The sequence below is a fragment of the Dermacentor silvarum genome, chromosome 6 (assembly GCF_013339745.2).
Source record: "Dermacentor silvarum isolate Dsil-2018 chromosome 6, BIME_Dsil_1.4, whole genome shotgun sequence".
NCBI lineage: Eukaryota > Metazoa > Arthropoda > Arachnida > Ixodida > Ixodidae > Dermacentor > Dermacentor silvarum.
Window position 1 is genome coordinate 111,394,253 of NC_051159.1, and position 12,766 is coordinate 111,407,018.

The 12,766-nt window shown below is 49.2% G+C and overlaps 1 protein-coding gene across 1 annotated transcript; it reads left to right on the forward strand.

Annotated features, from left to right (window-relative positions):
- The first annotated feature begins 2,173 nt into the window (after positions 1–2,173).
- On the forward strand, positions 2,174–9,737 carry LOC119456827 (disintegrin and metalloproteinase domain-containing protein 10). Its single transcript, XM_037718647.2, has 2 exons — positions 2,174–2,476; positions 9,525–9,737. The coding sequence occupies exons 1-2, from the start codon at positions 2,303–2,305 to the stop codon at positions 9,735–9,737; spliced, it is 387 nt and encodes a 128-aa protein (XP_037574575.2). The 5' UTR covers positions 2,174–2,302.
- Positions 9,738–12,766: the final 3,029 nt, after the last annotated feature.

Below are 12,766 nucleotides of genomic sequence, written 5' to 3' on the forward strand. Positions count from 1 at the left end.
GCGCCCCTCGCGCCCTTTGACTCGCACATACAGCGTTCGGCGCGCGGCGACGATTTCATCTCCATTGACGTCATACGGAACCTCACGGCGACGGCAGAAATCTACTTTTGAGTGTCCATATAATTGCTATCGCAATAAAAACCCGCATTTCCCCGAAGGGAAGTATGAGGAAGTGCGAAGCACGGGGTGATGCTATGAGGGGGCGCGCGCGACTAAACTGCAGAGCCGAGCGAAGGAGACGGCAGCGAGAGAGCACGACTGACGCGCCGGCGCCACACACACAACACGTGACGGCGGAGCGAAACACGCCAGGCGGTTGGAGAGGGGGTGAGCGGTGCGGAGAGTACGCACACGAGGGGCTGTTACCGGGCGAGGAGGGAGCTGTCAGCGCGAGGGGAGAGGCGGCGGCCGAGGGTGAGTGCAAACCTAACGGGGGAGAGGCACACCAGCTGCATGGCGCCGTGACGTCACGGCGCGGAGAGCGGTGCGGAGCCGGCGCGGGGCGCGCGCAACCACAGAGCGGAGGGCGGAGCGCGCGCAGTCACGTGGGGCGTGACGTCGCTGCGCCGTTGCTACAAACGCTCCTCTCCGCTCCTCGCGCCGTTGCTAGGGGAGAGGAGGAGGAGCGCGGATGCCGGCGGAGTTTTCGGGGTCGCTTAAGAAGTGCATTCGCACTTAAAAACAAAAAGAAGTCCGCATCATCCAATCGGGGAGGCACATTCCTTGACACGACACGCAGCGGCCAAAATGCTTTCTGCCCCCCGGGATTACCCAAGCTCAACATCACCGCTTGCAACAAGGGCACGCAGATGTGTATCGAAGGCGATTGTGTCGGCTCGATTTGCCTCAAGTACGGCATGCGGGAGTGTTACCTGTCGGGAGACGGCTACACGGTCGACGAGAAGTGCCTCATTGCGTGTGAGGACAAAGGTACGGCAAATGGTGACTTCTGTCGTGTATAAAGCAGAAATCGTTTACTTGCTTATTGCTTGACGAGCTCAGCAGACAACATAAACGACGACAACCGGAAGGAAAGGGAAACGACACACGCAGCTGTCAGTGTCGTGCATGCAATCTTTTCGGCATAGTGATACAAGAGAGCGTGAGGTTTGGTTCATTTATTTGATGTGACTTGCGGCCGACGTTATACAGACACCGTAACAAAGATTACTTCGCAGTTCACGTAGCACTGCTTGACATAAACAGATGAGAGGTAGACGCATGCTTTATTAATTGATATGGTTTAAATGTATACAGTTCCGAAGCAGTAACTGTTGTGTGATATAGTATGTCACTGAGGGCCTCCGGAATAATTTTGAACACTAGGAGTTCCTTACCGCTCTTTAAGAGCCATATTGCACTTAGTCGCGATCATGTCCATATTTTGTTTTGTTTATTAAAACATCTCGCCATCCTTCTCTTAATTCCATTAATTGATTCCCTAGACAGGGCATCCAATTTGTTTTTAGATTGGCCACCTTTCTGTTATCTTAGAGTGCAGATTTTAGGCGCCCGTTCCTGCATTGAGCGTCGGCGTCCCTCGGTGTAACCGAGCGAACGAGCAGAGCGAAGGATGAAACAGTGAACGCGCAGCGCAGCGGGTGATGAAATACGGTGAGAGCGAAGAGAGCGCGAGGAGGAAAGCTGAGGAGGAGAGTATGGCGAAAGGGCGAGGAGGAAAGCGGAGTGCCGGTGGCAACCAAGTTTTCGGTGAGCGCGGAAACAAAGCGCTGGCGTGGGCTTAGGACCTACTGAGCATGCGCTACTTCGCCTGCGCCAGCGCCGCTAGAAAATGCGCTCCGCGTGAGCCACGCGTCCCCGTGTTCACGCTGCCGTCGCTGCAAAATGAGCTGCCTGAGCTGAGGCTCAGCGCCCCCGCCGAGAGGACCCTGTCGTTCAGAATCAAATTCTTTGCCAAGATATATCGCGAATTCAACACACCGACACGACTGTTGTCAGATTTTGCATTAGTGAGTATCGTAATCGTCGGTGAAATCGTTTTCTCGCACTACATCTAAAAGCACAAGCGCATTCGCATTACATCCACATTAGATGGTGCTTGCCACGGCACGGAATCAAGCCCGCGACCTCATCGGCTACCGCCATGGTCAATTAGCCAGTGAGTCTACACGGTGGACACGGTCCACCTCAAATATCGCGGTCGTCATTTTCAAGCATTCTGTTCAGTATTACTTTGCCAACAGGCGTCGTCGTGGTATGTACAATGTTGCCGCTTTGTTAACTGTCTTTCTCTGGACTTGGCGCCGCAGGAAAGTGCAGTGACGCGTGTCACTATCCCGCCATGAAGTCGCTATGCGGGGCCAAGATGCGACCGGGCTCCGCGTGTGACGACATGAGCGGTTACTGCGACGTCTTCCAGAAATGCCGCCGTTCGGACGAGATGGGATTGCTCACAAGGCTGGAGGAGGCTCTTTTTGCCGCGCACACCTACAATTCTGCCAAGGATTACGTTATGGTGAGCCGGCCGGTCCGCATGCGGTATATATTGAGCGTGCACCTATCTTGCGACATGCTATATAACAGCGCAAAATTACGCAGCCCACTAATGGTGCTTCTGAAGGAAGATACTGCGCAAGAAAAGAAAGGAAAAGAAATCAGACAAGCATAAGAGTGTAGCGACATGGACGAACGCAAAGTTTCAATTGAATTCTATTTCACTCTGAGGCGTCAATATATGCATATTGACGTTAGGTAGCACACATTTACTTTAAAAAGGTAAAGAAAAATAAAGGACGTAACAAACACTGATAAAATATGAGCAAAAGATTACGTTACCTCAACATGCCGCACATGAACCTCTCTTCGGTACTAAACAAAGAAGTAGACGTTTCGCTTACGCATGCGTTTCCATTTGGAGGCAATATAAAACGCTTCCATCAACTCTGTGGCAGTGGAATCTTCGCTTCTGCCCAGAATATTCATCCTCCGGAGTCGCGGAGTGCGTATGACAACCATCTCGTGCTTGTCCGTTTCTTGCTTAGTATCTTTTAAAGTATCTTTTTTTTCTTTACCAATCTCGCCGGGTTTCGTGACCATGGCTGCGGCCTGGCTGTTCTCTTGCCGAATAGGCCAACCGATTACAGCTGAGTACGCGCGCCGCTGGGTTCCTTGCACCACCGCCATATGGCGCTCGCCCCGGGCATCCGTGGTAACGGCGGCGCCGGCCGTGCTGGGGAACGAACAAAGAACTAGAAAGCTCGCCTTCGTGCACCCGCGGCTGCACGTTAATGATGAAGTAAACGCATCTTGCGGATAGAATGAGTTCGAATGGGGCTACGTACGTACGTATGCGCATGCTGATACGTTCAACCATGATGCGTTCCAGACGTCAGCCGTACTGGCTAGTAGTAATCAGCAACGCCGCTTAATGAAAGGCTCGATATAATTTGTGTGCGCCCGCCATTTTGTGTATGTGTGTGTGTGTGCGCACGGATGTACCCGTGTTTCGACTCTATATGTACTCACACGTAGCTTCGCTGTATATTCATTGCAACTCGTTGGATCTGCTGAATTTCTTGTAAAGCTTTATGAACCAACTAGCCCACCAAGTTTCACTGACACTAATTATGCAGCCTGTGCTGACAGTAAATTGACAGTTTTTTTAAACAGCGAAGCTGTGTAAGCTCCAGGCTGGTCCGTCGGTCGTGCGCAGAAAAACCTCCGCCGAGCGATGACGCGATCATGCGTCGCCTAGCAACGCGTCGCCAAGATGCGCCGAGCCTCGCCACAGCTGCGGAGGCGGCGCTAAGGCGTGACGTGATCAACCCAGCCCCCGCGTAGCCGTGCCGAGTCCCGCCACAGCTGTGGTAGGAGGAGCTAAGACGTTACGTCACTGCGATGATCCTCATAATAATAGCTCCGGGTCACCGCTGCTGCGACAGTGCTTTATTCCTGAAGAAGTGCGTTACTCCCGAAGAAGAGGAAGCGTGGCGCGAAAACCGTCGGGCCGCTACTCGAGAGCGGATGAGATGACTTCGGACCAACCACGAGTATCACGCCGGTGAAGCGGCGGCGAAACCTCGGCGATTTGCAGAAAATTCGGAGTTACGAGCTCGCGTTACCGAGCAAATACGTGTGTGCAGCCAGAAGCATAACGTCGCGAAAACTTACCTCATCCGAGATAAAGCTAGGCGGGATCGACAGCTTCGCTGTTTGAAGTCTTCACACCACTAGTGTGAAGCTACCCCTATTTTTTTTTGTTTGAACTTCACTACCACGTTGAATGAAATGCGAAGTCTAAAATGAAAATGAGCGGAAACGTGGTCAAACCCTTTTAAACATTCGCCATTGCGTGTGGTACTGGTGTTACTCATTCCCAGACGCGTAGTTTTGTGGCTATATCGCATTGAGCTCCCAGCTATACGCACACGACGAGACACCACAACTTCACAACATGCAGGAGCATTACAGCCCCGACGGCTACTGCACTAAAAAAAATTCTTATTTGCTAATCCCAAACGATCGTTACTTACACGGACTCCCGCGTGGCGGTCAGTACCTTCGCCTCGGGCCTCGTAGCAAAAGAAGCGGCAATGATTCTAAGAAGAAATCAGATACACACTCTGCCCACCACATTACTTGGTTCCCAGCCCACATGGGAGACGACGTGTTGCCGGATCGCCTGAACCCCGATGAGTTTGCTCACCGCCATGCATGAGAACTCACGCGCCGCGATGGGGGTGGGACCTCTGCGGGTTCGGAGACTATTGGCCATAGTAACCCTTTACTTACGTTCCATGAAATTACGGCACATTACAAAGGGGAGCGGCGACGTTTTCCACTTACCCATCCCAAATAGATCACAGTCCTGTATGCTCAGGATGCTTCAGACAAGTTCATACCCATCGACAGGCTTCCTGAGTAGACTCCCCACAGAGATAGATCCTCATTGTCCGGATTGCGAGGAAGAATTCTGTACTTTAGCCCACATGCTCTAGCAATGCCCTGTGTTACAAGACTTCAACAACAACGAGGACTGGGAGAAGGCCATCACGAGCACTAAACAGGAAGACCAGTCCAAGGCTGTCCAGAGGGCCCGTGAGAGAGCAGAGAGGCATGGCCTCCCGGCTCCAAGATGGGATTAGCCAAAAGCTAGCCAGGGCTCCTCTCTGAGGCTCCAATGGCTGGCTCCTCAGGACCTTAATAAAGTTCTCTGTCTGTCCGTCCGTCTGTCCGTGTCTGCTAATGCTAAACAAAACAACACAAAAACAAACAAACAAACCAGAAAGCTGTGCACTATGCACGCTTAGAAAGAACTGTCTGCGGATATGGAGCGCCTATATGCAGTGACGTTTAAAGTACGTGATGCTCTTCAGCACATTTTAGAACGCCGCCTTGTCAAATGTCACACAGCAGTGCTTTCGAGTCAATTTAAAGCTGGGTATGTTGAATTTGCGCGCTATCGGTCCACTGTATTGAAGTATACGCAAAGTCCTGGCAGCACTATCTGTGGAATTGTGGATAATCCACTTTTGTAACAGATAGAAAAACGCTTAACCTTGCACTCGGCCGCGCAACGCTTGAAACAGCGCAGCTGAGCGATCGTAGCCCAGCATTTTCCGAAAGTGCGCGCGAACTTTTCATATGATTAATCATGATGATGGTAATTTCTTTTCGCGCGTCTCGGATTTACGGCTGTCACTGCGCGTTGCATAGCGCAGCTTGCAACACCAGCGACACCGCGTTCCAGGAGACCCGCTCCGTGAATGCGTCTCTCTCTCTCGCTCTCATAGTGCGTGTACAGCGGTTGCTTACACACTGAACACACCTCCATTAATAAAGGAACTACCCCAGGGAACGGACCCAGAGGAAGCGGGAGAGATCGCTATAGCGCTGGCGCTCGGCAGCTCCAGTGCTACCTACATCTTGAGTGACTCTAAAACTGCACTGCTAAATTATGCTGGGGCAGAGTTCACCCTGCCACCTTCCACATACTGACCCAGAACCCCCCCTTCTCCCGCAGCGCTGAGCTCATCTGGGTCCCCGCGCACTCGGGAGGCCTCGGCAATGAGGCCGCCGATTCTTTAGCCCGAGGGTCGAGAAACCGGGCACAGGCGGACCTCATGGGGGGTTTCTCGAGGGAGCGTGCGTGTACCTTCGCTGAGCTCATCGCGAATGCTCGCGCTGAGAGGCAAATATACCCACCGCCCCACTCTTCCCTCACTACCAGGGAGTAACACCTGTGGCGCCGTCTGCAAACACGGACCCTACCTATACCCCATCCCTCCTCTCCCACTACCGACCCATCCCACCTTCCTGCCCTCTGTGCAATGCTCTGAAAGCAAACCTCACCCACATACTCCTGGCCTGTCCGGCTTCTCCTCTCCCCGGCGGGCCGACACCACTCCAAACCTGGGAGGACTGGGAGACCTCACCGCGCTCCACGGACCTGGCAAGGCATGAAGATCGCCGCCATCCGGGCTGCTAGCGTCATGGACATGTTAAACATGAACGTTTGAGTGCGGTGGGGTCGCGCGGGAACCCAGGGGACCTGGGAGGTCCCAAATGCCCTGTCAGAATAAAGTTTTTTCCTCCTCCTCATAGCGCGCAAAACTTCACCTCGCAAAGAACGAGCGTACGAACGCGCCAGCTGTGGACGAAGCTGACGACGCTCGAACACAATCATATGGTTCGCATGAATGCATGCTTTGCAAGCGTTGCTGTATAGCCTAGTGGTTGTGACGCTCGTTTTGGGACAGGGGGTACGCGGGTTTGAATCCCGTCTCGACAAGAAAATTTATTTTATTTCTTTCTTGGTAGTTTCTTGATACGGACCACAAATTACGGCTGGCTTAAACAGATTCGCTATTAAAAGCGCAGGTGCCGAAGCAGTATAGATAGTTGTGCCTCAACGTTTATAGACAGTTCCGCTCTGCATGGTAACAAGGGTACACAGTCGCTCAGCGATAATCATATGACACTTGCGTAAAGTGTTCATGCCAGCAACGGAAAGCAGATAATTACCATCGCTTTGCTGCCTTGCTGGCTGAGCGGAACACTGTTGTCGTAGTTTCTAAACGTGATGGTTCGCCCACTTGACGTCGTCGTTTTGCAGCTAAACTGAACGCGGGATTTCGTGTTTATGCAACGCTGTTATCAAAAATGTGAATTCAACGCAGTTTTCTGTTATGCTGGAGCGGGCAGCGTGGCGTGTGAGCTGAGCTGAGCTGGGCTAGAAAAGCTCATAGTTGCGCGCCTCAGACGAATAACGAGCAAGGTGATGGTGGTGTGCCGAGGCGCACCGGCTACATACCGTATTGGCTGCAGAACATTGCGTCCATCCAATGAGGTTGGGTTCGCAGGCAACGATCCCCTTAAGCACATAATAGTGGAGACACTACGCAACGGACGATAAAATTATAAAGGTTAAGACAGGATGGCCAACTAGACCAGCACAAAAAAGCTACCTAGTACACGCTCAGCTTTGCATCTCTTAATGACAGGCACACTGGAGGGATCTGAAGGAAATTTCTTTGGAGCATTCGTTCTTGGCAACTTTGCAGGCTGTGATGTCATGACTCGGGCATGCGCCATGAATGCCGGTGACGCTGCTCTGATATCTGATGCTTGGCTTGAGGTGACTAGCGATTGCTGATATCTACGCAGTGTTCTTTCTCCTGAAGCCTCGTGTTCGCATGTGAGCGCCATATGTGATTCGTCATTGGCATTGGCGCGAAGTATTGGCGCGGGACCAAGAGGAATTTTCCATCGGCGCCTTCATGGCATATTAACTGCCGATACCTGCGTTATTTCGTAAATATTCGTGACAGTCGCAGAATAATGTTATACAATACGTCTCGTAGTTCGAATCCTGGCAACCTAGCCACCGGCGTTCGATCTGGCAAAGGAGTACGTGCAGTAGCCAAAAAAAAAAAAAAACATGAAAAAAAAAACGATGCAATAGGAATTGTCCAAAAAATCCACAAAAAGTCTTGCGGAGTCGTTCATTCAGCGTTCTTATAGGGTCTTCTCAGCTAGGCTGTTCGATTGGTGGTAGTACTATGTGGTGCACAATGTCGTTATGCTTCACCAATGATCGGAACTTGTGGACTGCAACCCATTGTTCGAAATGAGGGCTCGCGGCAAGCCAAACCTTCCGAACATATATAATTATCGCTGCGGCTGTTTTTGGTGCGGCGTACGTTTTTAACAGTCTCTTCTCAATCCACTTTAAATGGGAGTTGACAGCAGTTAATAGCACCTGTCATAATTGCAAAGATGCTCGCATAATGTGTACTCTTGACCCTTTGCTGCTTGACTTATAATTGGTGTCCGGCCAAGGGACAAGCTTATTGGTCGGCAGCATGCTGCAACACAGCATTGCTGTCATGCAGGCACTGGCCAGGCCATCAGAGTCTCAATCAAGACCTGCGCAACCGAAAAGCAAGATAGCAGAGTAGAAACATGTATGCAAACTTTTGCTTCTCACGGTGCTTTTATCGTCACCCGACGTCGCTTGCGCCCATCGTCTCATCTGTCTCGAACTTCACTGTCAGAGTATCAAAGCAATCCCCAGGTTGATATGTGAGAACTGTACCGTCGTATGGGCTGAAAAAGTTACTGAACAGACACGGAGAAAACGATGGAAAACAATTTTGTATGCATAAATGCGAACTGAACTCTGATATACACGATAATCCTGCATATACATGATGTTCGAAATAGCATACAGCAAGTAAAAAAAAAGTGTGCCTTCTATATGTATATGGTGCAACTTAATGCGCGTTGTTAGCATTCCCCGCGAAAAAAACCCCAGTTTTGTAATATAGATAATCAATGATTAGCAGTGAATAACTAATACATTTTTAATAATTAAATTAGTTTTACAGCCAGCATGTCAGTACTACGTTTTAAGAGCACATTTGAAAGTATCAATTTCATCAATTTCAGTTTGCCAGGAGTCACATTTGGGAGAGCTCTCTACGCGCACGTAAACTTAATAATCAAAACTGTGTTATGTAAATAAGTAACACAAGAACACTCGAGGCTTCTTCCGGAGGATGCTAACGCACCCCCCCCCCCCCCCCTGAAAGAAAAAAAATCTAATAATAAACTGGCTCCATGTTAGCTGCGACAGCCATGTATTTCGCCGCCAGCGGTTTCTTTCCGGGTTTCGGCCACTCATAGGAGATGTGCAGCATTGAACATCGCAACAGCGCAGCTTTAACAGCGCAGCGACACTGTAAAATAATTGACACCCTTACAAGTGAATAAGGGTGTACATTATTTTACAGTACAGATGCGAATGACAGATACGAGACGCACAAAGAACTACTGCACAACTACCTAACTTCGACCTCCTTCCAGCGTTCTGCGCATTCTTCTATAGCAGAGAGTGTATGTACAGCTCTGGCTTCTTAACTTGCGCGGTTCAATGCTGAACACGACGTACCAACCAGGCCAAACCTTTACGCTTTCAACTCATAGTATGACCAACGTGCGCTAAGCGTATCGCGAGCACCGGGCTGTAAAACGAGGCTTGCTGCTTTCTCAATCTCTCGCAGTTGCACCCGTACAAGTCGGCCCTGTACCTGCTCCTGTTCGTGACCCTGATGGCGTTGTTCTTCCACTGCTTCTCCGCGCACACCCCCAGCAACCACCCACTGAGGCCGCACCGCGACCTCAAGCACATTCTGCGCTACCGCGCGAGAACCTCCGTAAGCCTGCACATTGTCGCCATCGTATCGATCACAATGCCGCTGCTTATATCACACTAAATATTTCAACACCCTTGAGGGTGTATAAGGGGTGCTTGGTTTGTCCCACGGCTAGCACCCTCATGCTTAAAATTGTTAAGATAGAAATTGCAGACGGAAACAAATGAAGTTTCCTTTTTTTTTGGCGACATTTTCTGGGCACGTAAACATGCCGACAGCTGCGACAGACGACACGAGAACTGCATGAAGTAAACTTTAATGGTTGTAGCTATCAAAATCTTGTGTCAGACATTTGGTCCGCCACCAGGGCCCCGTATTCCCAAAAAGCTCTTACGACAGAGTAGTTCGTTAGAATAAATGTCCTGCCCACTCTGACGCTGGACATATTATTAGCGAAGGCGACTGGCTAGCGACAAAAAGCACGTTTGATCAAAAAGCTTTGGGAATTCGGTCCCAGGAATCGTGTTCACAAAATGCTCCTACTCTAAAGTTGTTCGTAAGAGAAATTTGAGCCAATCATGACGCCGGACATACTATTAGTGAAGACGCCGCTGGAAAATGGCAAAAAACTCGTTGGCAAAGCTGCAAAGGGCAAATGCCAAAGAGCACTTGCAAACTATAATGACTTTGTGAATACCGGCGCAGGTGGTCAGAATGAATAAACAGGGCCCATATTTAGAAAAATATATTACGATATAATCGTTCTTAAGAGAAAGTTTTAGCTGATTCTAATGCTGGACATATCGTTAGCGAAGGTGGTCAGCCAGTGGCAAAGGACACTGACTAAGGAAAGGCTATGTGAAATTGTCCCCAATTTTTTACTCCCGCTTGTCTAATCGCGGTTGTAGTTTGACCTCGCTGTTGAGCAGTACAGCAAATTTTTTTATAGCTTTAGGAGTACAGGGTAAACATTTTTACACCCTTAACAGTGTAAAATCCTTTAGATTGTTATACTTTGCTTCTTGAATACAAACGACACTTCTTTGCGATGAACTAGAGTTGATTGGATCCAGGCCAAACAACAGAGCGCACTAATCGCGTGCTTATTATAAACATACGAGTATGTGAAGGTTGAAGCCTTACATGGAACACATTTATGCATATATAGTTCACAACCTGGTCATCGACTCAATGGGCAATGTTAGCTTATCGGATGACGCGAAGAGAGAAAAAACGTTGCAAGCATGGGTGCCAGATTGCGCTTTCATTTTGGCTGACTTGATTGCGCTTTTGGTCCTTTCACTCCTCCAATGCGTTGTAGCAAGCCGTAAAAGGTATCCAAATTATGTCTCAACCAGGCAAGAACTAAGAATTTGTCACAGGGTAAGTAAAACAAACGGTGCAGGCGTACTTGGAGCAAATTTTGTCGGAAATTACCTACATTGCACCATAGACTGCAATATTGTTGGGATCGGCACACCTCGCCTGTTGGTCAAAAAAAAAAAAAAAGAAAACTCGGTGATAATGCAATTCCATTCAACGTGAAAGCTGGGGAAGTGCGGAGCAGTGATAACTACATTGTACCATAGACTGCAATATTGTTGGGATCGGCACACCTAGCCTGTTTGTCAAAAAAATAAAAAGGCGTGTCAAACAAAGTCGGTGATGTGCATGCGCTTAAAAAAAAACATGAATGAAAAATCTCGACATGAATAAAAGAAATAGAGGGTCTAGAAAGAAATGTAAAATCTGTCAATGGAAACACGAAAATTGTGCTAATGCTGGAAAAACATGCAAAAATAGAACCCGCCATCATCTTTAATGCCCAAATTTCAGTACATATCAATGCATATACCACGTAACGTCGACCTTGTCTTGATTCGCTTCGAGTTCGGTTGACAGACCTTCCTCTTCTTATTTATTTTTGACAGAAATGAACTATATGTTGGGCGAAGCATATTCGCTTGGCTGCAGTATCTGCCTGCAATACTGACTACCGCATCTAAATTATAATGAATAGCGTCAGTGTGCACTTAAAGAGCTACAGCAAAGGCGTGCTGAAATTAAGGTGGGTCTAGCTGCAGAATATGCGAAAATCGTTTTGAGATATCCGGTATTGCTGGGTAATGAAGCCCACTCATAAGAAATTTTTTGTTGATTGCATGTTACGCACCGGTTTATCTTGAAGCAAGAGCGAGAAATAGATACATCGACGAACAATTAAGAACAGGTGCATGCGGCACGAACATTGCAGTATTGGGACCATAGCCAAATTTGTCATGGCTGTTTGACTAGTGTCATGTCATGGCTATCATGACTACTCTTGTCATGGCTGTTTAACACACGCCACTTCAACTCTTCAAAAATCTCAATACAGGTGATGTATGCAAGAGCTGAATGGAATTACAAATATTTTAAGAAACACCTTTAACGAATTACTTCCTGATGTATAGGCAGCAAGAAGAATAAAACATTAAAACATGCAACCGGGCATTTAGGAAACCAAAGTTTTTATGACCTGCATTAATTGCGAATCTTTTTGTTTAGCCGCACACTAGCCAAGGTACTTCATCTTGCCTGTATACTATCGCCCGATCGCGCTGGAACGAAGAGGTTCAGCGCGTTACTGGCGAACATGGTGTAAGAATAAGCAAGAGAGGTGCTGACACTCTCCCCACAACGCGTGGGAAAGCGCCGCCCGCTCGCGTCCAGATTATGTTCGCCTCGGTTGCAGCTCGGTCGGTGCCGTCGTAGAGGGCGCTGCGGAATGCGCACTCTAAAAACAGTTGCACCCTTGGGGTGCATTTTTGCCACACAACAATAATCGTCATCTGTCTTGCTTGCGTTTCCTATTTTGAAAACTCTGCACTTGCTACTTTCCTGTCGAGAACGCTGTGCCACGCTGATAACGCTCTTGTCGTTCGTGACCGAGAAGTGCCGGGCGCACAGCGTTAAAGAAAGGAAAGCCACGCAAGTCAGATGACGATTATTGTTCTGTGGCCAAAATACGCCCCAAAGGGTGCAACTGTTTTTAGAGTGTGGTCCCAGCCTCGGCGGCAAGGCCCGTGCTGCCGCTGCTTCGTCTTCCGGCTTGCATGTGCGGCCGCGCTGTTTTGCAAGGCACGCTTTTTGTTCGCGTGCGTTTATGA